At 53.0% G+C, this 23,357-nt stretch overlaps 2 protein-coding genes across 3 annotated transcripts in view; one reads left to right on the top strand and one right to left on the bottom strand.

Moving 5' to 3' along the window:
• Window positions 1-1,925, bottom strand: part of AP2A1 (adaptor related protein complex 2 subunit alpha 1) — a 32,718-nt gene extending 30,793 nt beyond the window's left edge. For both annotated transcript variants that reach the window (XM_046682242.1, XM_046682241.1), the window contains exon 1: window positions 1,723-1,925. In XM_046682242.1, the coding sequence (XP_046538198.1) occupies window positions 1,723-1,789 (67 nt within the window). In that variant the 5' untranslated portion in view covers window positions 1,790-1,925. The remainder of the gene's footprint in view (window positions 1-1,722) is intronic.
• Window positions 1,926-8,538: 6,613 nt separating this feature from the next.
• On the top strand, window positions 8,539-22,289 carry TSKS (testis specific serine kinase substrate). The gene is made up of 11 exons (XM_046683295.1): window positions 8,539-8,708; window positions 9,106-9,331; window positions 16,952-17,047; window positions 17,268-17,351; window positions 17,691-17,774; window positions 18,334-18,620; window positions 19,206-19,400; window positions 19,830-20,003; window positions 20,676-20,811; window positions 21,876-22,000; window positions 22,133-22,289. Exons 1-11 carry the CDS (start codon window positions 8,539-8,541, stop codon window positions 22,287-22,289), a joined length of 1,734 nt encoding a protein of 577 aa, XP_046539251.1.
• The last annotated feature ends 1,068 nt before the right edge of the window (window positions 22,290-23,357 follow it).

Genomic DNA, 23,357 nt, shown 5'->3' on the forward strand with positions numbered 1-23,357 from the left:
CTGGAATTCTTGCCCACCATCCTAAGCCAGTCCCTGGAATAGTGTCTGGCACACTCTGGTGATCACAAAGTTTTTCTTGAATGAATGAATGAACCAACCTTCAGAGATCAGTGTTATCTGTTATCAGTGGAGTCTGCAGACCAGAAAAGCGAGCGTCACAAAGGTTAAGTGACTCGCTGACGGTCATACCCAGACTGGTATCAGCTCCTAACAGCTGGCCCCCTACAGGATCCATGGCCCCTCTGAGCTCCACCTCTTTTCAGAACAACCCTAACATCTCTCCTCCACGTGCTACCCAACACTTTCCACGTCTCCTGTTCCCAGAGCCCTATGACGTGCTAGATCCTTCCATACCTACTAAACTCTAAAATCATCACTGAGCACTTAACAGAGGCCGCTCCTCAGATCCAGTCGAATGAACAGCCAGAACCAGAGCCAAGATCCAGCGAGCGCCTGGAACGTGCGACAGGCCTCGCTCACCTACCTTATCACAACCACCTCACCAGGAAGGAGCCGTCTGCAGTCCCTCCCAACAGGGGAGGAAAACCCAGAGGTGAAGGCCCTCACTGAAGGTCACGCGACTAGGGAGTGCCAGCGCTCAAACCCAAACCCAGGTCGAACAGACCTCAAGGCCAGTGCGGATCCGGCTTCTGAAGCTCTTGGCAGCTTCAAGCACCGACACCCGCTCCCAGGAGCTGGGAGCTGCCTTGGCGCCAGGCCTCCCATCATCACGACCATCCTTCCTGCTGGTCCCCACACTGATGTGGTCAGATGGGAGAAGGCTCCAGATTCAGGATTGTGCTGCTCCCTGACCCCTGACCTTTCTCTGGGACCAGGCTTCCCGCACCCCCCCAGCTTTGCAGATCCCCTCCACACAAATTCCTAAGGCCCCCTGGCCCGTTCTCCGAGCCCTGGGCTCTTCTCCTTCTGGCACATCCCTCAAAGCCTCGCTTTATAATGTCCTCTCCTTGCCAGGTCCCCAGCCGTCTCAGGCTCTCTACCCGCAGCGCCTCCCCTCTGTGCTCCTTGAGACCCTCTTTTCCCCTCACTGACCTCGCTAGGCCCCCTCCACCGCCCCCCACGTCTCCTAAGCAATTCTGCATCCCGGAGCCCCTCTATTCCCATCCACGGTCCCGCTATGGTCCCCCACCTTCCCATCTCTCCTCCCCAAACCCTGGGACTTTCTATCACTCCCAGGCCTTCTCTATGCACAAGCCAGGAGCCTCAGGGACCCATCTAGCCCCTTCCCCTCTATGACACCCCCTCCCCCGTGCCCTCGAGCCCGGCCCCATGAGTCCTCCGGGGCCCCTCTGGCCTCCTCCCACTCTATCGCCCCAAGGGGACCCCCCCCCCCACCCAGGCACCTCCTGCCCTTTCTGTCGGCATCAGGGGTTCCTCCAACCCCATCGCTCACACTGCCCCCCAGCCTCTCTATCATTCCCAGGGGACACCTCTACGCCCCCGCCCCCGGGACCTCACCAGCCTCCTCTCCTTCAAGACCCTCCCGGACGCCCCCCGCCACTCCGTGTCGTCACCTCCAGAGGCACTCCATGACACTTCAAGCCCCTCCATCCCACCCCCCCCGAAAGTTGCCCCGGGGCCTCTCTATCCGCTCCCCCTACCACCGCAATGGCCTTCCCCGCCCCGGGCCCCTCCGGAGCCCCCGAGACCCCCAGTTCCGCGTCCCCCGCCACCCCCAGCGTCCCCCGGCCGCGCTCTCACAGTTCCGGATGTCGGAGATGAACACCGCGAGCCCCCGCATCCCATCGCCCTTGGACACGGCCGGCATGATGGCGGTGGGGTCGGCTCCAGGCCGGGCCGGGCAGGGCACAGCGCGGCGGGGGCTGGCAGACGGGGACCGGGAGGAAAGGACCCCAGGCAGCGCCGAGGAGCCGGGCCGGCTGCTGGGGGGGAGGGCGCGCTGGCGGGCGGGCGGGCGGGCAGGTAGGCCACGGCTCCGCCCCCGGCCCCTCCCCTCCCCACCGCCGTCCTAAACTCTCAGCGCCCATTGGCTCGGGATGTTGCCGCTCAGGCCCGGGTTCGCGCCCACTCGCTCTCTCATTGGCCGCTGGACAAAGGCACGCCACTACGATTGGTCCAGCACCCCGCTATTTCCGTTCGGGAGGGAGGGAGGGGGCGTTGCCCGAGAGACAGGCGGAGTTCGGTTACGTACTGTGGGACCGCCCCCTCCGCGCGGCCGGGCCCGACACCGATTGGATCCGGCGGCTCTCCTAGAAGGGCGGGATTGACGTGAAGGAAGGCGGGGGGAGCGGGCTTGAGGAGGCGGGACTTGAGTTGGCTGGGACCAATGGGCGTGTCGATCGCCCCCGCGGGCGTCGCGGATTCGCCAGGCCTGTCCCACTCCCGCCCCCGATTGGGCGGTTGTGGGGGCGGGAGAAGGGCGATGATGGGTGGAGAAGGAAAGAGAAGGGGGGTTGTCACTCAGCTGGGCTGGGATAGGTGGAGCGACGCCTGCAATTCCCTGCTGCAGAGAAGGGGTTGGGAGGGGCAACAGAGCATGAGCTATTTACTGCGCCAGCGTTTCTCTGTTCCTCTTTCTCCCTCCTCGCCTCCACCCCCGACTCCTGAAATCTTCTTCCAGGAAGACTCCTTTTCCCCCCTCCCCCTCCCTTGTCTAGCGGCCGAGATGTCAAGACCTAACTTATCAGGAGACCGAGAATCCAGAACGGAGGAAACACTCATTCAAATCTAGTCCCATTAAACAGAGGTTAAAACTGAGGTCCAGAGAGGTTGAGTGACTTGGCCAAAGTCCCACAGCTCAGAAGTGGCAGAGCCCGGATTTGAACTATATTTTGGCCTTTAACTGCTTCCCAATATACAATCCCGGTTTTTTTGCACCCATAATGCCATTATACAGACATCAGATCAAAATTGTGAGTCTCTCCACCAGATTTGGAGCTCCTCCTGGGCAAGAATGGGACCTGGTAATGAAAAATGCTGGCTAAAATGAAGGAATAGGTGAATCCGTTTTATCTGACCCAACAACCATCCCTTGGCGCCCCAAAGACCCTCATTGCAAAGCTGACTGGCTTTTGGGAAGGCAAGGGCTGCGGAAAACAACGCCCTGGACTGTTGAGAAATTTGGGGCAAAGGGAAGTGGGAGAGTCCATTTCTGTCGCCTCGAGGAACTAAACCCCACCCACCTTTTTCTAATCTCAGAATCCTAGTATTTTTGGAATGAGATTTGGGGGAGAGTTCTGGATCCTGGGAACGTCCGCTCTGAATTCTAGGGGGATGGGGATGAGGATGAGGGCAAGAGCCCACCTTCCAGGTTCAATGGATCCGTCCATTTGCGTTTCCAAGAATGAAGCTTGGGAAAGTCCATTCTGGATTCTAGGAGGACAGACATCGCTCAGCAGTTTTAGTGACCAGGAGAGTCCATTCCTAATATGGGTTGGGGGGGGGGATGCTGTCTGCCTCTAAAGAAGTAGTACGGCCCCATAAAAAAACAACAACAAGAGAAATGATTAGGACCGAGGAGTTGGAAAAAGTGCCTTTTATGGAAGAGGCTTCAAGCATGCCAAGGATGGAGGAGTTCATTCATGCCATGGGAGGAAGCACTTTCTCCCTGAGGATAACGCTGTTAAAATTATGTATTAGTCTGGGGTTCAAACTAGTCTGCTTTTTGAGGGATATGAAGAGAGACACCCAGAGTCCCAAGAACAGGCAAAGTCTGTCTCTGAGAAAGGGGGAAGGCCACCCTCGTCCCCACGCCAACTCTCCACCTCTCTCTCACCCAGCACCTTCAACCCTTTGCCCAGAGCCCACCTGGGGCCAGATGGAGTGACCTCTGGGGTTTCGTGGTGGGGAAAAGGATGTCCTGATTCTAGACCGTGTCATGAATAGGTGGGAGACCTCATTCCTCTCCCAGCCCCGTCTAGAACCCGTGAATTAGCCGAAACTTAATTTTTAAGACTGGGCCTGCAGCAAAGGCATTCTGAGGTCTAACAACGAGTCAGGTTGGGAAGGCGGATTTATCCTGGAAATCCCTGAGACTGTGCCATCCTGGGTGGGCGTAGACATGGCGCCCCACCCCCACCCCCGCGCCCCGCTCCGGCAGGAGCTGGTGGGCTGGCCCCTGTTGGATTAGAGCGGCACTGGCAAAAGAAACACAGTGGGAGCCACATATGTAATTTGCAATTTACTCCAGGCACGTTAAAAAGAAAAAGGAAAAGGTGAAATGAATTTTAATAATATATTTTATCCAACTCAATATACCCAAATATATCATTTCAGAGTATGTGGCATTCTTATTTTCCTAAGTCTTTGAAATCCGATGTTTTATACGGATAGCACATCTCAGTTGAGAGTCGCCACATTGCAATTGCTCCACAGGCACAGGCCATTGATAGAGGCTGTGAGATTGCACAGCATAGAATTGTAGCAATGCATTTGAGCGAGAACATTTTGGGGCTCAGGGGCTGACCTACTGCTAAGTTTTAAGACCAGGCCGTGAACGAGTCCACGTTTGGGGGTCTAGATGAGGTTTGGGCAAGTCTTTGTTGGTTTTAAGATGGAGCATTAAAGAGGCCGGCCCAGTGGCATAGCGGTTAAGTTCACACATTCCACTTCGGCAGCCCAGGGTTTGCAGGTTCGGATCCCAGGCGTGGACCTAGCACCGTTCGTCAAGCCATGTTGTGCAGCGTCCCACATAAAATAGAGGAAGATGGGCACAGATGTTAGTTCAGGGCCAATCTTCCTCACACACACACAAAAAGATGGAGCATTCAGAGGGAACCCCAGAAGCTGCTTGAGGAGCTCATGGGGTGAACCACCAATAGCTTCTAAGACTTTGACCTGAGCAAATCGTCTCTTGATTTTCTCCAGAAAAACTAGACTCATCCCCAGTCTTCTCATTTTGGCAAATGGCCCATCTGTGAGTCACCCGGGCACACTTGCCAGAACTCCTCCATGACCCCCACCCCAAACCAAGGCCACCTGCCCCCATCGCCGCTGCCTCCGCCATGAAGGCCACCATCACCGTCCTCTCTTGCCTGGAACCTCACAGTGACATTCCCTGCCCCCTCCCTGCTTCCATCCCGGCCCCCATGGTCCATTCTCGACACGCAGCCAGGTTGCCTTTTGCAACGTCAATCAGCCGTGTCCTTCACACTCAACGTGTCCTTCAGCTTCAATGCTCCAGCCACGTTGTCCTCCTCTTAGCAATTCAGACCCTCCAGACTCGTTCCTGTCCCCTGCCCGCCCCCGCTTTCCCCATGGCTGGCTCCCCCTCATCCTTCGGGTCTCAGTGTAATGTCCCCTCTTTGGAGAGAAGTTCTGGATTTGGGGATTTAAAATCACCCTTTCCTGTCATACTCGAACACGTTAGCCAGTATTTTTTAAAACATATTATAGGAATTTTCAAATATTCCCCACGGCAGAAGGGTATAATGCATCCCCATCGACCAAGCTCCGATAGCTATCAACATAAGACCTTGATGGTCATCTGTAACATGCTCCACTTCGCTCCCCCATCCCCACAGGATTATCTTAAAGCAAGCCCCCTTCATTGTGCCATTTCGTCCCCATCACCCAGTTTCTTCACCAACATTCACTATGCAAATTTCTAAATAGTCGGAAAGTCGAAACCACTGTCCAGTGAACGCAGCCCCTCACCTCTATCCTCTCTCCTCCCATTAACATTTCACACCACTTGCTTTGTCGAATATCTGTCCATCAGGCCTTCCCTCCCTCCATCCATCAATCTACCTTGTGTTTTTGATGCATTCAAGGTAAGTTGCAGACAGTGTTATTCACAATAGCCAAGATGTGGAAAGAACCTAAATGCCCATCAACAGGTGAAGGGATGAAAAAGATGTGGTGCATATACACAATGGAATAGTATTCAGCCATGAAAAAGGAGGCGATCCTGCCATTTGCAGCATGGATGGACCTTGAGCACATTATGTTAAGTGACATGAGTCAGACAGAGGAAGACAAGTACCGTATGATCGCACTTATACACGGAATCTAATAAAAAACGGGGATGTTTTTAAGTGGTGGTTATGTCACCGAACACAAACACAGGTTCATTTACTCGCCACGCAGGAGAGCCAATAACTGGAATGCCAGGCTTGTGGCAAGGAAAGAGGTTTATTAACGAAAGGCAGCCAGACAAGGAGATGGGAGTTAAAACTCGGGTCCACCTCCTGGAAGGGAAAAAGATAGGGATTTTTATCTGAGGTTTTAGGTAGGGAAGTGGGAGCATGTAACCTTGCTGGTTGGTGCCTTCCTACCAGCATGCATTTGGCCTTGAAGACTGAATCTTTTTTTTTAAGATTTGCTTTTTGGTGAGGAAGATAGGCCCTGAGCTAACATCTGTTGCCAAGCTTCCTCTTTAATTTCATTTTTATTTTTTTGAGGAAGATTAGCCCTGAGCTAACGTCTGCTGCCAATCCTCCTCTTTTTGCTGAGGAAGACTGGCCCTGAGCTAACATCCGTGCCCATCTTCCTCTACTTTCTATGTGGGACACCTACCACGGCATGGCTTGCCAAGCGGTGCCATGTCCACACCCAAGATCTGAACCAGTGAACCCCGGGCCGCCGAAGCAGAACGTGGGCATTTAACTGCTGCGCCACCGGGCCGGCCCCAAGCTTCCTCTTTTTTTTTTTTTTTCTTTTTCTCCCCCCTCTTTTTTTTCTCCCCAAAGCCCCAGCACATAGCTGTACGTCCTAGTTGTAAGTCCTTCTAGTTCTCCTTTGTGGGACGCCGCCTCAGCACGGCTCGCTGAGCAGTGCATAGGTCTGTGCCCAGGATCCGAACCGGCGAACCCCGGGACGCTAAAGCAGAGCACACGAACTTAACCACTCGGCCACGGGGTGGCCCCTGAAGGCTGAATTTTGACATCTGTACCTTGACTTCCTGGGAAAGACAGGTCACACACACTGAGGAGGGACAGAAAGACTTAGTTAGTTTTGAACAACAGTTGAGGATGCTGAGTATGCACAGCTGCAGTTAGCAAAGCTCATCTCAAAGGGTTTTTTTCTCTTCTTTTAGCCCAGGGAAGATTTTTTAACTCCTTCGTCTCGGTTTCAGTTACCTGCAGCTGAGGGACGGGGGATGAGACTGATATTGCTTAAGGGTACAAACATGTACCAAGTGGTAAATAAACCGTAGTGGTTTAATGCACAGTGTAATGACTATAGACCACAATATTGCACTATAATTATGTAATGTGATAAATATTGCTACAGTGGCAATCATATTACAATATATAAATGTATCAAAGGAACACCTGGTACACCTTAAATTTACACAATGTTATATGTCAAATTCATCCAATTTAAAAAAAACAAAACCAAAAAAATATAGAAAAACAAAGTGAGTTGCAGACATCCATACACTTCATCCGTGTTGTGGGTTGAATTGTTTTCCTCAAAAGATATTCAAGTCCTAACCCCCAGTACCTGTGAATTTGACCTTATTTGGAATTAGGGTCTTTGCAGATGATGGGGCTAAGATGAGGTCATTTGAGGGTGGGTCCTAATGCAATATGACCAAGGTCCTTAAAAAGGGGAAATTTGGATGTATAGACACGTCCGGAGGGAAGACGATATGAAGACACAGGGAGAAGGTGGCCATCTCCAAGCCAAGGATGCTTAAGGACACCAGAAGCTGGGGGAGAGGCCTGGACAAGACTCCCCCTCCCAGCCTCAGAAGGAACCAACCCTGCTGACACCTTGATCTTGGACTTCTGGCCTCTAGAAGTGTGAGACAATAAATAGCTGTGCCTGGAGCTACGCCACCTGTGGTCCTTTGTTACAGCGCCCCCAGGAAACCAATACAACCCCAAATACTTCAACATGCATCTCAACCACTATAGCTTAACGTTTGTTTAGATTCTTTTTTAACAGGCAAAATTCACACACAATAAAAAGCTCAACTCCCACCTGCAGATCGACAGCTTTGACAAACGCGCACACACCGTCAAGTGGTTCTGATTCGCTTTTTGTCTCTGGCCGACAGCTGGTATTGTTCGTTTGTTTCTCTCTATTGCCTGCCCACCCCCCACCCCCACCAGCCCCCCACGGAATATACTACTATCCTCCATAGGTTGGGACTCGATCTTCATTCACCAATGTCCCCCAGATCCTGGGAAAGTGACAGATCCAGAGTATTGCACGGAGGAGCAGCTGTGAATGAGGAGGGCAGGTGACTCCACAGTCGGTCTCATGGAGAGGGAAGTTGGACGCCCCACCCCCCCCCCCAAGAACCAGGGGGCCCACCCATGGTAAGTTCTGGACTAGAATGCGTGAATCCATGGTGGTTCTGAAGGGGGGGGGGGGACATATCGGGGTAGAACTAGAATCCTGGATGAGAAGAGTTCACTGAGACGCTCCAGGAGAACAGGTTGAGCCAGCACGTCTCTGTCCCTGTGCCCCCCTCCTTAATGGGCCCCAGTGGTTGGGTCCTTTATGAGGCAGGCTTGTGGGGACAGGAACTTTGAGGGTCAGTGGTCAAAGGAGGTGGACAGTCTCCGAGGAAGGAGCCCCTGGGAGCGGGGTGCCCCACATGCCATGGCGAGTGTGGTGGTGAAGACCATCTGGCAATCCAAAGAGATCCACGAGGCCGGGGACCCCCCCGCGGGGGTCGAGAGCCACTCCCAGCTGGTCCCCGAGGCTCCTGGAGGAGTGACCAGCCCGGCCAAGGGGATCTCGAAGAAAAAGAAGGCCGTGTCGTTCCATGGGTGGGTTTGTCACACCCTGTCAGGGACGGTCCTAGAGCCCAGCACTGCCTCCAGCAGAGCAGAAGTCCCACCGTGGGTGCTGGAGGAAGGGGAGGGGGAGAGGGGCAGGGGCAGGCCAGAGGGCAAGGCAGAGGGGAAACAAAGAGCGTGGGAGGTAGAGAGGAAGAAGGGAGTGGGGAGGGAGGGAGGGAGGGAAATTTCAGTGGGGAAGGAAAAAGTCAGAAGGCAGGGGAATGGAGGAGGAAGAAGAAAGCAGGCAGCGGGGATGGAGGAGGAAGAAGAAAGCAGGCAGCGGGGATGGACATAAGAGAGAGTAGGGGGTGTGGAGACAGGGAGGCAGGAGGGCCGTACCCCGCTGGGGCTGCATCTTGACCCTCTGCCTGTCCCTCCTCCCCAGGGTGGAGCCTCGGATGTCCCATGAGCCAATGCACTGGTGCCTGAACCTAAAACGGTCCTCGGCCTGCACCAACGTGTCACTGCTCAACCTGGCCACCATGGAGCCCACCGACTCCTCAGGGACAGACTCAACCACGGATGACAGTGGCCTGCTCGCCCTGCCTGGGCCTCCAGCCTCCCCCACCCCACCCTGGGCTCCGGATGACCCAGACATCACGGAAATACTGGTGAGGGACCCCCGGCTGGGGAAGACCAGGGTCCTCCCCCTGGTGGTAGGCAAATGCTGAGCGTAGGGGGGGGGGTCTTCTCAATTTGGAATGTGAAGGTACTGGTCACCCTTGGAGGCCCAGAGGAATGGCCTTCTCCACCCCTAACAGCTGGCCACGAATCTGTTCCATCCTGGGCGAAGGATGCCTGCTGCCTAGGCGTTGGTCTTTAGTTCATTCAGTCACTTTCAAATGTCCTGAGTGAGGTTGAGATCACCGATAGGAGTCAGGCCAGGTCCCTGCCCCAGGGAAACTCCCAGCTTGGTGGGGGTGACAGACACAGACTGGGGGGATAAATTCCATGATGGAAGTAACACTGGGGAGCCCAGAAAAGGGCCTGTCAAGCCAGGCTACGGGTGTCAGGAAAAGCTTCCTGGTGGGCAGTGTTGAAAGTAGGCTTTGATGGATGCATAGGAGTTCTCTGAGGGGATCACCTAAGAATCTGGGGCAAAACTGGGAGGTGTTCCGGGATCCTCAGTTTCCTCATCTGTAAAATGGGAAATGTATGTGTTTGCGCTTTCAACAAATATTTCTTAAATGCCTATGATGCCCCAGGCACTGGTCTCGGAACAGGCAACACAGCAGGACCCAGGACAGAGTTCAGGATATACCCGTACCTACTTCCTGAGGGTGTCATGACAACGACGTGCAGTTCACTCATGTAACGGTCTTAGCACAGTCGCCAGCTGTAAGCCCAGAACAAGTGTGGGTGGTCACTATTGTTATTATTATTTATCCACATTTCACAGATGAAGCTATTGAGACCCCAAAGGTTAATAGTCTACCCAAGGTCGTGCAACTTCTAAGTCGCGGAGCCAGGTTTAAGGGTCAGGCGGGTGGGGGGCAGCCTGCATGGATGGAGGCAGCAGATGTCACTGCGGGAGGCCTGAAGAGGAAGGACGTGGCCCAGCTGGTCGCTCAAGGAAGGCCTTCCAGAAGAGGCAACACGCAAGCTGGATCTTGAAGATAAGAAAAGGGTTCTTCAGGCAGAAAACAGGGAAGGGTGTTCCAGCTAGCTGGAACAGCATGTACAAAAGGACAGGGGTTGAAAAGAGCCCAGGGAAGGGGCGTAACTGCAGGGAGGTCCTTGTGGCTGGAGTGTGGTGTGTGAGAGGGATGAGGCTGTGGGGAGGGGGCATTCTCCTGAGGGCAATGGGGAGCCATTGAGTGTTCATGGGCAGGGGAGAGGAGCAAGTCGGGGGTTTGGGCTCCATTCCCATTTATTGAACACCTGCGCTGTGCCACATCCCTATGGTGGGGATCTCATTTTCTTCTCTTAGAAGTTCTGTAGGGGAAATGAAATAATTACCAGTCTAGAGACTGAAAACAAAAATAACTGAGCTATAGAGAGGTGGAGCGACCTCTGCAAGGTCGGAGAGCTTGTAAGAAGCAGGGCCAGGATTAGAAGCCTAGGGGGTGTGATGTCAAAGCAAAAGTCCTTTCTTTCCCTGGAAGTCTCCTCTGTGGCTGGGTGAGAGACGTCTGGAGGGGACAGACTGGAGGCAGGGAGCCGGAGAGGAGGCTGGGCGAGGGTCCAGGGTAAGAGGACCAGATGGAGAGAAGGGAGCAGGGCAGAGAGAGTCCCAGTGGGATGGATGCCCGAGACATCTCCTCCCCCAGCAGCACAGTCTCCTCCCTCTCTGAGCATCGCTCAGGCAGCACATGCAGAGGTCTGCTCCCACCAGGGCTATTCCTGACTCACATCCCCCCAGTGGATCGTGACGCCAGGAAAGAGCCCCGGGCAGCCAGGATCAAGGCTGGGTGCAGCCGCGAGTGTGCGTGGAGCTGCAGGGGAGTATCGGCCTCTGCAGGGAATGGAGACAGTAATGACAGCCCGCACCTCAGGGCATGTGTAGGAGCCGTAGAGGCGGACAGCAAGGGCACACACCAGCACTCAGCACTGGAGCTGCATCCGGAGAGAAGGCTGATGGCAGAGAGGAGCGGGTGGAAACCCAGGGTGGAGGGGCAGACCCAGAGAGAGGGAGCCAGAGACCCAGGGAGAGGGGGACAGAGACCCAGAGAGAGAGGGACAGAGACCCAGAGAGAGAGGGACAGAGACCCAGAGACAGGGGAACAGAGACCCAGAGAGGGAGGGACAGAGACCCAGAGAGACAGGGACAGAGACCCAGAGAGACAGGGACAGAGACCCAGAGAGAGGGGGCCAGAGACCCACAAAGAGAGGGACAGAGACCCAGAGAGGAAAGCAGCAGACACCAGAGAGAGAGGGGAACAGAGAACTCGCGAAGGAGGGAGGAGAACCAGGGGCAATGGAGACCCTGATTGAGAGAGTGACAGTTCCCAATTTGGATGAGAGACTGTGGGACAATGGTGAAGCAGACAGCTTTGGCTTCTGTCTTAAGCTATGACATGTTTATGAGACCGAAGGATGCCAATGGGGAGGTGGTACTGCTTTTGGGGAAGGTCAGTGAATGAATGCCAAGATGGACGGGGCATGGTATCTGACCCATCTGCGACGTGCCCTGCTGTCTTCAGATCTCCCTGAGGCTCCTGTGGGGTCTTGGTGCTGAGACCCTTCCTGGTAGATCCTGTCCTGTCATTATTTCTAACGACACTGTCATTAATCACTGTGCTTGGCTTATTGATCATATCATCTTGTTGACCCTTGCTCAATGAGCAAGGTGTCCTGATTCCCATTTTAGGAGAAAGGAAACTGAGGCAGGCTCAGCATGGGGAACTGGATCGCCCAGTTGCACGGCGTGTTGGTGGTGGAAGAGGGATTTGGCCCCAAGCCTCTGGCTCGCCCTCTCATGCCATTCACTTTTCAGCAGAGGGTGACAGGCTCTGTGCTCACCACTCCGCAGATCTGCTCTCAGTGAAGCTGAATGTCACCTCCAGAAACCCTCACTGCCCTTCCTCTTTTCCAAAGAAATATTGACCAAGGGCCTTCGTGGGCCAGCCCATGTGCCTGCCAACAGCAACCCTATGAAGGGAGCTATTAGTCCCATCTCCATTTTACAGGTAGAGAAACAGAGGCACAGAGAGCTGAGGTCCCCTCCCTAAGGTCATCCAGCTAGTAAATGGGAGAACTGAGTGACCCCAGGACCTGCTTTCCTCATTTCCTAGAACAGCTACCCACAGGAAACCCAAGACCTTCTGGGTCTTCAGTTTAAAAATATCCCTTTGTGTATTGGTTAGCTATTGCTGTGAAACAAATTATCCCCAACTTTAAAACAACAAACCTGGAGTGGCTTAGCTGGGTGGTTCTGGCTTAGGGTCTCTCATGGGGTTGTGGTCAAGAATTTGGCAGGGCCTACAGTCATCTGAAGGCTTGACTGGGGTTGCACTTCCAAGATGGTGCACTCACGTGGCTCTTGGTTGGAGGCCTGTTTGTCACCACATGGGCCTCTCCATAAGTGGCTGCTAGAGCAAGAGAGAGCAAGCAGGAAGCCACAGTTCCTTTCAGGAACTAGTCTCTTAATCACACACTGCCACTTCTGCCTTATTCTGCTGACTAGGTATGAGTCACTAAGGTGAGGCCACACTGAAGTGAGGGGAATAAGACTCCACATTTTTAAGGAGCATCAAAGAATTTGTGGACATATTTTAAACCACCGTGGTTTTGTGGGGCACGGGGTTTTTTTTTAGATGCCTTTCATCAGAATGAAGAAGTTCCCGTCTATTTCTAGTTTGTTGAGTGTTTCTATCATGAAAAGGTGTTGGATTTTATCAAATGCTTTTTTCTGTCTATTGACATGATTGTGTGCTTTTTCCCTTTATTCTATTAATGTGGTATGTTATATTGATTAATTTTCGTATGTTGAACCAACCTTGCATTCCTGGGACAAACTCTACTCAGTTATGGTGTATAACCTTTTCATGTGGCTGGATTTGGTTTGCTAGTATTTTGCTGAGGATTTTGTGGCTGTGTTCAGAAGGGATATTGGTCTGTAGTTTTATTTTCTTGTGACGCCTTTGGTTTTGGTATGAGGATAACACTGGCCTCATAGAATGAGTTAGGAACTGTTCCCTCCTCTTATACTTTTCTGGAAGAGTTTGAGATGGTTTGGTTGCAATTCTTTTTTAAATGATTGGTAGAATTCACTGGTGAAGCTGTCTGGTACCAGGCTTTTCTTTGTTGGAAGTTTTTTTGATTACTAACTCAATCTGTTTATTTGTTATGGATCTACTCAGATGTCCTAGTTCTTGAGTCAGTTTCTGTAGTTTTCAGTTTTCTAGGAATTTTTCCATTTCATCTAGTGCCAGCTTAAAAAGTAAATTTGCGTCTTATTTTATCTCAAAATGAGTTTATTCAGGAATAGCCAAAATAATTGCAATTCAGGACGTGCATGCTATGGCAAACCATAGGCAAAGCCAGAGAACAAAGGGGGCCAGCTGCCTTTATAAAGAAAAAGGGGGAGTAGGGAGGGGGTGTTCTAAACAAAAGTCTGTTGGGGAAAAGTAACAGTTCAGGGCAGCACTTGCTTCTCATTGGCTGAGCCACGGCGTTTCTCATTGGCTGAGCTGCAGTGTTTCTCATTAGCTGAGCTGTGGGTTTTCTCATTGGCTGGGCTGTGGGGTATCTCATTGGCTGAGCTGCGGCATTTCTCATTGGCTGAGCTGCAGCATTTCTCATTGGCTGAGCTGTGACATTTTTCATTGGCTGAGCTGTGGCATTTCTCATTGGCTGAGCTGCAGTGTTTCTCATTGGCTGGGCTGTTGCTGGTTGGGGAGAGAAATCTTCCTTTAGTAGTAAAGTAGTTTTACTTCCTATCAGAGATGCAGCTTCTGTCTCATCCTGTTTGGTGTAATTGACCATGTGTGATAGGGCCTGAGAGCTCCCCCTACAGGCCTTCCCAGCTCCAATTCAGTTAAGGTTTCTTTAATTTCCACATTAGGTTATCAAATTGGATGTCATACAATTGTTTATAGCATTCCCCTATAATCCTTTCTCTTTCTGTAGGATAGGTAGTAATGTCCTCTCTTTCCTTCCTGGTTTTAGTAATTTGCGTCTTCTCTCTATTTTCTGATCAGTCTAGCTAAAGATTTGTGAATTTTGTTGATCTTTCAAAAAACCAACTTCTGGGGTCAGCCCCGTGGACAAGTGGTTAAGTTCGCACGCTCCACTTTAGTGGCCCAGGGTTTTGCAGGTTCGGATCCTGGGCGCAGACATGGCACTGCTCATCAGGCCACGCTGAGGCGGCATCCCACATGCCACAACTAGAAGGACCCACAACTAAAATATACAACTATGTACTGGGGGAATTTGGGGAGAAAAAGCAGGGGGAAAAAAGATCAGCAACAGTTTTAGCACTGGTGCCAATCTTTTTTTAAAAAAAAAAAAACACCAAAAAAAAACTTCTGGCTTTGTTGATTTTACCTCTTTTTTTCTATTCTCTATTTCACTTTTTTCTCATTCCAATCTTTGTTATTTCCTTCCTCCTGCCAGCACTGGGTTTAGTTTGCTCTTCTTTTTCTAGTTTCTTAAGGTGGAAGGTTTGGTTATTGATTCTGAGTTTTTCTATTTTTTGATGTAGGTGTTTATGGCTCTAAATTTCCCTCAAAATATTGCTTTAGCTGCATCCCAAAACTTTTGGTATGTTGTGTTTTCATTTTCCTTCATCCCAAAGTATTTTCTTATTTCTCTCGTGATTTCTTCTTCTACCTATTGGCTGTTTATGAGTGTGTTGTTTAATTTCCACATATTTATGAGTTTCCCAAATTTCTTTCTGCTATTGATTGCTAATTTCATACTACCGAGGTCATTGAGGTCAGAAAACATACTTTGTGTGATCTCAATCCTTTTAAATTTATAGAGACTTGTTTTGTAAGGTAATACATGATCTATTCCAGACCACATAGAGTACGTTTCATGGGCCCTTGAGAAGAACGTGTATTCTGCTGTTTCCAGGTGGAGTATTCTATAGGTGTTTGTTAGGTCTGGTCGGTTTATAGAGTTATTCAAGTCTTCAGTCTCCTTGCTGATCTTCTCTCTGATTTAAAGCGAGGTAGTAACGTCTCCAATGATTAGTGTTGAACTGCCAATTTCTCCCTTTAATTCTGTCAGTTTTTCCTTCACATGTTTTGAAGCTCTGTTAGATGCATATATATTTATACTTGTTTTAGCTTCTCGATGACTTGACTCTTAGAGTTTTTGCCAGTTTTTTTCATTCTTTTTAGGGAAGGGTAGAATTCTGAGGTTCCCGACTCCACCATTTTGTTGATGTCACCTTAAGCCAGTATTTCTTATCACACTTGTTCTCCAGAGGAATCATGCAAGAAATGCAAGGGTGTCCCCACCTTACAATAGAGGAAACTTGTTCTGTCTTTTCTATTTGCGTATTCAGCAACTGTGAAAGAAAGCCAAATAACTGGTTGAAGCAGGATAGTTGACTTCTCACATAAAAGTGTTAACAAGTCAAGCAAGTCTGCCCTTCAAATGCAGCAAGTTACAGGCTCCCGTGTTCTGGTGGCTCAGCTATTAAGGCCCAAGTTTAGCTGCTGTAAGAAAAAAATACAAAATAACACATCTTAAAAGAAATGGAAAATGTCCTCTCTCACGTGTAAAAGTCTTCATAAGTGGCTGGAAGTGAGCTCCACAGAGTTAAGGATTCAGGCTTCTTCCATCTTGTTGTGTCTTCCATCTCATGGCCCAAGATGGCTGCTCTGGCTTTAGCCATCAGTTTTGCATTCCAGCCAGCAGGGAGAGAGAAAGAGGGAAGTTCTCCCTCCCTTCCTTTCTTAAAGGCATGACTTAGAAATTGGTGACATTATTTCCACTCACATTCCATTGGCCAGAACTTAGTCACATGGCCACACCTAGCTGCAAAGGAGCCTGGGAAATGTAGTCTTTGGCCGGGCAGCCATGTGCCAAGCTAACTTTTCTACAAATGTGGAAGAGTGGAGAGTGGACCCTGCCACACGCATCCTTTCTGAGCCACAGTTTGTTTGGCAGGAGTCACAAAGCATTGTATGGTGAAATAAGGTAGTGATGATCAGAGGTTGCACGTGTCCTGGTTTAAAATAAAGACACTGAGGATAAATTCTGATGAGGCCATCCCATGTGCTGTGTACCTGGGAGAACAAGGGACATCCCTTCTCTGAGCCTTATTTGCTTCACTTACAAAGTGGGCCAAATAACATCAAGAGGTGTGGTTTTGAGGAATAAAAGGGAAAATATATGTAACTTCTTGGCCCGGTGCATAGTGAGTGCTTATATCCGGAAAGTGGGTTATCTTTAGAATTCTCCAGTGCCTGGAGAGAAACACAGAGTGTTTTAACAATTTATCTTATTTATGTCTGTCGACCCCAAAGGCATTTTTATTTCAGTGTTTAGTTGAGAGCATCTTGCTTCCCGGACATGTCTAAACACCCCCTCCCACCCACTCCCTCCTGGCTCTTATTTTTCCTCCCATTCACCCAGCAGAAAACAAGTCCACCCCTGGTTTTATGGAGCAGGAATACCAAGAATCAGAGAGGTGCAGCCCTGGCCCAAAGTCACACAGCCATTCCAGGGCAGAATCAGGGTGAAAACCCAGCCTCCGCCCAGTTCTAGACTTTTCCTCAGGGTTGGGGTTTGCTCCCACACGCCCACGGACCCACTTGTCTCTCCTTCTTCCCCAGAATGGGGTCAACAGTGGGTTAGTCCGTGCCAAAGACTCCATCACCAGCTTGAAGGAAAAGACCACCCGGGTCAACCAGCACGTGCAGACGCTGCAGGTGTGAGGACCCCCCCCAATCCCCCTGCTGCCCCCAACACCTCCTCTTCCTCCAGGCCGTCTTCCCCTCTTAGCGCCTTCCTCCTACTCAGTGCACCCATAGCCCAGTTGGGGAGGTTGAGGCTCAGAAGGGAAAGAGACCCTCCCCAGGCCCTGCTTCTGCTCCCCATCGGGTGTCCCCTTGTGGCCCTGCCTAACCCCTCCTCGCTTCCGTGCTCCAGAGCGAGTGTTCTGTGCTGAGCGAGAATCTAGAGAGAAGGCGGCAAGAGGCCGAAGAACTGGAGGGGTACTGCAGTCAGCTCAAGGTGAGCCGCTGGGGGGCAGGAGTTGGGCGGGGAGAAGGGAGGGACAGTAGGAATAGGGCGTGGGGGGGGTGGGGAAGTGGGGACGCATGGAGTGGGACACGAAAGAGTGGGAGGAAGCAGAAGAGGAGCCCAGGAGAGGTCTAAGGAGGAAGCCATCCCTTTAGCCAAGTGAACGAGGCTGGTGAGGGGCAGACCCTTGAGCACAGGGCAGACGTTGGGGGAGAAGTGGGTGTGTCTTGGGTGCGGGGCTGGAGCCTGTAATGGAAAGAGCGAGGGTGAGCGTTGCGGGGCGGAACTGGAATGGGAAGGCAGGGCCCCCGCCCTGGTGTCCTGACCCAGGAGAACTGCCGGAAGGTGACCCGGTCGGTGGAAGACGCTGAAATAAAAACCAACGTCCTCAAACAGAACTCTGCCCTGCTGGAGGTAAGGGGGCCGGGGGGGGGGGGGGGGGAGAGCCTGGACTGGGGGAAGAGAATCACCTGAAGGTAGACTTCAAGTGGGACTTCCTGCCCTGCCACCACCACCACTACACTGCCCCTTCGTGTTCACGGTCATTCTTCTCTGTACACAGTCACATTCGGGTCCCTGTCGGACTTGGAGTGGCCATGCCCCTCCTGCCCACATGCCCACTGCTTTCCCAACAAAATGCTGGAAAAGCTTCCCTTGTTCTTCCTAAACAGGAGGGACTGGAATTTGACACGTTGGAGGGTTGGAGGTGGGGGTGGAGGGCTGGATGGAGACACAGAGGCAGGCACTCCAGGTTAAAGTGAGCCGGACTCCAGCTAGGCTTCAAATGAGACATCCTTCCCTAGTAACAGCAAGCGGGAGTCCATCTAGACTTCAAGCGGGACTTCCTGATATGCCATCCCCACATCCGTTTACTTTCCAATCTCAGGGATTCACTGGGCGGACTCGGGGGTGGAGGTGGTTGTGGGAGGCAAGGGGCTGGACACCGTAAACCCTGCCCGCCTGCCGCGCTCAGGAGAAGCTGCGCTACCTCCAGCATCAACTGCAGGATGAGACGCCGCGGAGGCAAGAGGCCGAGCTGCAGGAGCTGGAGCAGAAGCTGGAGGCCGGCCTCTCCCGGCACGGCCTGGGCCCCGCCGCCCAGCCCCCGGGCAGCTCTGGCTCACCCGGGAGCCCCAAGGAACCCCCGCGACCGCGCAGCCTGGCCCCAGGTGGCTGGGGAATGGGGCCCCGGGCAGGGGAGAGCCCCATCGGGAGCGAGCAGGAGTTGCAGAAGGTCTCTGCCGGCCTTGAGGAGCTGAGGTGAGCGGGATCCGGGGGTGAAGCCTTGGAGGGGCTAAATGGGCCCAGGGGGTGGAGCCTCGAGGTGCTGAGGTGGGTGGGCCCAAGGGTGGAGCCTCGAAGATCTTAGATGATAGGGCCTTAGGGAGTGGAGCCTCGAAGAGCCTAGGAGGGAGCATTCTAGGGCAGGTGACCCGGAAGGGCAGGACCCCAAAGAACTGAAATTTGAGTATAGGGCTGGTGGGAGGGAGGTCCGCATCTGGTGAAACAGAGGTGGGCGGGGTTTGGGAAGGGAGAGGTCCTTGGAGGCTCCAAGTTCAGGGGACAGGGCTGGGGTGAGTGGTGCCTTGAGGAAGCAGTGTCGGGAGAAGCTGATGTGGGGCTGGGGGGCAGGACGAGGGAAGGGCCAGGATACCTGATAAGGGGTTAGAGGCGGGGTTCTGGAGGACTCAGAGGATTCCAAAAAATGGACAGTACAGGAGAATTTGGGGACTGGGGGAAGGCGAAGGGGGAGGGGCGGGGTCATGGGCGGAGTCTTGGCGGGGCAGGGCCAATGGGGACATGTCCAAACCTGGCCATGACCGTCCCTTACCTCTGCCCCTCCAGGAGGGAGGTGTCCTCGCTGACCGCCCGGTGGCATCAGGAGGAGGGGGCGGTGCAGGAGGCCCTGCGGCTGCTCGGGGGCCTGGGTGGCAGGCTGGACGGCTTCCTGGGCCAGTGGGAGCGGGCGCAGCGTGAGCAGGCGCAGACGGCGCGGGGCCTGCAGGAGCTGCGGGGTCGAACGGACGAGCTGTGCACCATGTAAGGGCCAAGGCGAGTGCGCGGCCTGGGGGATGAGGGGCGGGGCTTTGAGGAAAGGGGTGGGCCAATCAGCTGGGGCCGACACCGTATACTGACAGGAGGAAGCTCCAATTAGAGAGTAGGGAGGGGCGTGTCATTCCTAATAAGGACTGAGGGGCGGAGCCAATTAGAGAAGAGGTGTGTTACATACCTTAATAGGATAAAGGGCGGAGCCAAGTAGGAACAGGGAAACCCAATTAGAGAACAGGGAGGGGCATTCCAAACCTTAAAACACAAAAGGAGGGGCCAATCAGAGCAGAGAGGGGCGGAGCAAGGCCTTGTGGCCGACTAGATGGAGATGGAAGGGCAGGGCTCATAGTCGGTGGAGCCTTGCGAAGATTTTAGTGATGGAGAGGCGACCTCGCAGCCCTGGTTACTCTCACGCCTCAGGGTGGAGCGATCGGCAGTGTCTGTGGCTTCACTGAGGAGCGACCTGGAGGGGCTGGGCCCAGTGAAACCGATTCTGGAGGAGCTGGGACGGCAGTTTCAGAGCTCTCGAAGAGGGTCTGACCTCTCCATGAACTTGGATCGGGGCCCACAAGGCTCCTGTGCCCGTTGTGCCAGGTAAAGGGGCGGGACCTAGCTCCGGGTACATTTTGGGTCACGTTGAGGACAGACGAAGGAGGACAGATTGAAGGAGATGGGGCACTGGTGAGCTGGGTGGAGACGGGGCGTCCTTATGCATGATAGGACCGACCAGTCCTCCTGCATTGTGGAGCCGAATTGCTTCCCTTCCCAGAAGGTGAAGTCAGCGTCTTGTGGAACACAAGAAAGACTTGATACATTTCGAGCATCCTGGATTTCCAGTGCATTGTGGGAAGGCTGGGATGTGGTCCTCGGTGGGAGGCAGGGTTTCTCAGTGCATTGTGGGGAAGATGAGACCTCGGTGTATTGGAGAGAAAGAGATACCATGTTTGGACCATATTAGGGACGGGGAGACTTCCAGTATAATTTGGGGTCAAGTTTAATGCATTGTGGGAACCGTGAGTTTTTGATGAACTGAGGGCTGTCTGGGAATGGGAATGGGAATCCCTAAGCACTCTGGGAATTTCCCACGCTGTGGAAACCAAAGGATAGCGGATGCACTGGAGGTTGGCCCCAGTGCATGGTGGGAGGGTTGCCTGGGGGCATAATGGAAACGGGACCTGGTTGGAGGATGGGCAGGGGGGCATGGGGCTTCTGGGAGTGGAGTTGGTCCTAGGCATCTTTCACTTGGTAACCACCCCTCCTCCCCAGCCAGGGGCAGCAGTTGTCCACAGAGTCCCTGCAGCAGCTGCTGGAACGAGCGCTGACCCCGCTGGTGGACGAGGTGAAGCAAAGGGGCCTGGCTCCCGCCTGTCCCAGCTGCCAGAGGCTACACAAGAAGATTCTGGTACCAGGGACCATGGGCCACCGTGCTCCACTTTTCTGTCAGGGCGGGGGGGAGGGGAGCCCCGGGCATGAGGCTTCTGGGAAGGGCTGAGCTGTAGGGGAACGCTCAGCTCTAATGCGTGGGGTGGGGGGAGAGGCAAGCAATTTGGTGGTTAGTAAGTCCTAGGTCAGTCATTATGGAACGTTGGGGGATGGCCTTGGGCCCAAAGCATGATGGGACATTGGACCTGATGCATTGTGGGACAGAGGAGACAGACATCGTCTACAGCTTCATGGAATACATGCCTGATTTTCTATAGACCTTAAGAGAGACAAGGCATTCTGTGGGGTCATTGAGGTCAGACAGGGGACCCAGCGAATATAGGTCGTAGTAAGCTAATGCATTATGGGAAGTGGTACCACAGCTCTCCGTGGGGCATTGCACCATAGGCTCAAGCCCAATAGCTAATGGAACTTGAGACCTATGTGCATTCTGAAAAACAGAGATCTGGTGTATTATGGGAAATTGGCCGGATGTGTGATGGGACATAAGTTGTAGGGGGCAGCACAGACAAGTGAGGCATTATGGGACATGGATGTGGCAGAGCTACAGGACTAATGCATGATGGCGCATGGGACCTGGCGCCTTGTTGGATATGGGGAAGCAGAGTGCTGTTATTGTGACAGAGATGCTGGTTAATAATAAGGAGTTGGGGGGTCTTGTGAATATTAGGATGTAGAAGGTCACGTGACGGGATACTGGGGCCCAGACGCTCATCAAATGCATCATGGTTCATGGGCATTAGGGGACAAGATGACAGATGCTGATTTAGTGCTGGGACAGAGGAGGCCAGTGCATTAGGGGATGGAGGGTGGGACAGACACAGGTTGAGCACACAGTGGACTTTGGAAGGCCAGTGCCCTTTGTGATGCTGGGGTCAGTCTGAGGCTTGAGTCAGGACGGGATATCCTGGGGGAGGAACGCAGGCCCCTTGGGCCCCTGCCCCTTGCCCTCCGCGATCCAGCTCCCCCTCCACCCCCAGCCCAGTCCGGCAAGCCCAGCCGCGCCTACACTCCTCTCCCCAGGAGCTGGAGCGCCAGGCCTTGGCCAAACACGTCAGGGCAGAGGCCCTGAGCTCCACCCTTCGACTGGCCCAAGACGAAGCCTTGCGGGCCAAGAACTTGCTGCTGACGGACAAGATGAAGCCGGAGTGAGGAAGGAGGCTGAGGGCATGGGAGGAGGGTGAGGTCTCGGGGAAAGGGCCTCAGGCACCCCGTCCTTCCCCTCCAGACCCCTGGCATGGGCCCCGCAGGCACCAACACCCTGCGCTGTGTCATTGTAGGGAGAAGGGAGCCGCTCTGGACTATCTACACTTGAAGATGTGCTCCCTCCACGATCAACTCAGCAATCTGCCACTTGAGGGTTCCACAGGGACGATGGGGGGAGGAAGTGGGGGGGGAACTCCCCCAAAACGTGGGGGCCCAGCCCCTGAGCAATAAATGGCCCCTCATGCTGGCATGAATTCCGTCTCCTGTTTGGCACCAATAGAGGGCTAGGAAATTGCACACATGCCATGCGCCAGCCTCTGTGCTCCCTGTGGCTCAGTCCTCGGCCAGTTGGGTGTCGGGGTTTCCAGAGCGGTGCTGAGGATGATACGGTTCTTTGAAAAGGAGGTACGGGGTAGAAATAAGGTTCTCTGGTGCAGTTTGGACCTGTCGAGCCAACATTTTTTAGGATGATTTTTACTAGATAATTGTATTATCTATTTGCTGTGTAAAAAAATTACTCCCACTCCCCAAACTTAGCTGCATAAAACAATAAACATATATATATATATATATATATTTAAAGATTGGCACCTGAGCTAACACCTGTTGCCAACCTTTTTTTTTCTTTCTTTCTTCTTTTCCCCAGAGCCCCCCAGTACGTAGTTGTATATTCCAGTTGTAGGCCCCTCTGGTTGTGCTGTGTGGGACGCTGCCTCAGTGTGGCCTGATGAGCAGTGCCATGTCTGCGCCCAGGATCCGAACCAGCGAAACCCTGGGCCGCCAAAGTGCTGCATGCAAACTTAACCACTTGGTCACGGGGCCGGCCCCTAAACATATGTTATCTCACACAATTCCTGAGAGTCGGGAATCTGGGAGTGGCTTAGCTGGATGGTTCTGGCTCAGGGTCCTCATGAGGTTGCAATGAGGATGTCACCTGGGGCTGCCTTCATCTGAAGGCTTGGCTGGGGCTAGAGGTTGCCCTTCCAAGATGGCGCACCCACTTGGCTTTGGGTTGGAGGCCTCAATTTCTTGCTGTCTGTTGGCTGGAGGCCTCAGTTTCTCGTGGCAGCCAACTTCCCCCAGAGCGAGCAGTTGAAGCAAGAACAATCAGAAAGCTGCAGTGCTTTCAATGACCTGATCACAAGGCTCTGACGTTGTAACCCATCATTTCCCCTCTTCCTATTCATTAGAATTGAGTCGCTAAGTCTAGATCATACTCAAGTGGCGTGTCAAAGAATTTGCAGACATATTTCGAAGAGGATGTTGGTTTGTGGACATGTTTTAAGCCATGACAGTAAT

The sequence above is a fragment of the Equus quagga genome, chromosome 13, assembly GCF_021613505.1.
Source record: "Equus quagga isolate Etosha38 chromosome 13, UCLA_HA_Equagga_1.0, whole genome shotgun sequence".
NCBI lineage: Eukaryota > Metazoa > Chordata > Mammalia > Perissodactyla > Equidae > Equus > Equus quagga.

What these genes read in the sequence shown, in the direction of transcription:
- TSKS (XM_046683295.1), top strand. Translation starts at nt 8,539, where the DNA reads ATGGCGAGTGTGGTGGTGAAGACCATCTGGCAATCCAAAGAGATCCAC. An exon ending in AGAACTCTGCCCTGCTGGAG is followed by an intron (nt 17,775 to 18,333) that starts GTAAGGGGGCCG and finishes TGCCGCGCTCAG; the next exon opens with GAGAAGCTGCGCTACCTCCA. An exon ending in GCCGGCCTTGAGGAGCTGAG is followed by an intron (nt 18,621 to 19,205) that starts GTGAGCGGGATC and finishes CTGCCCCTCCAG; the next exon opens with GAGGGAGGTGTCCTCGCTGA.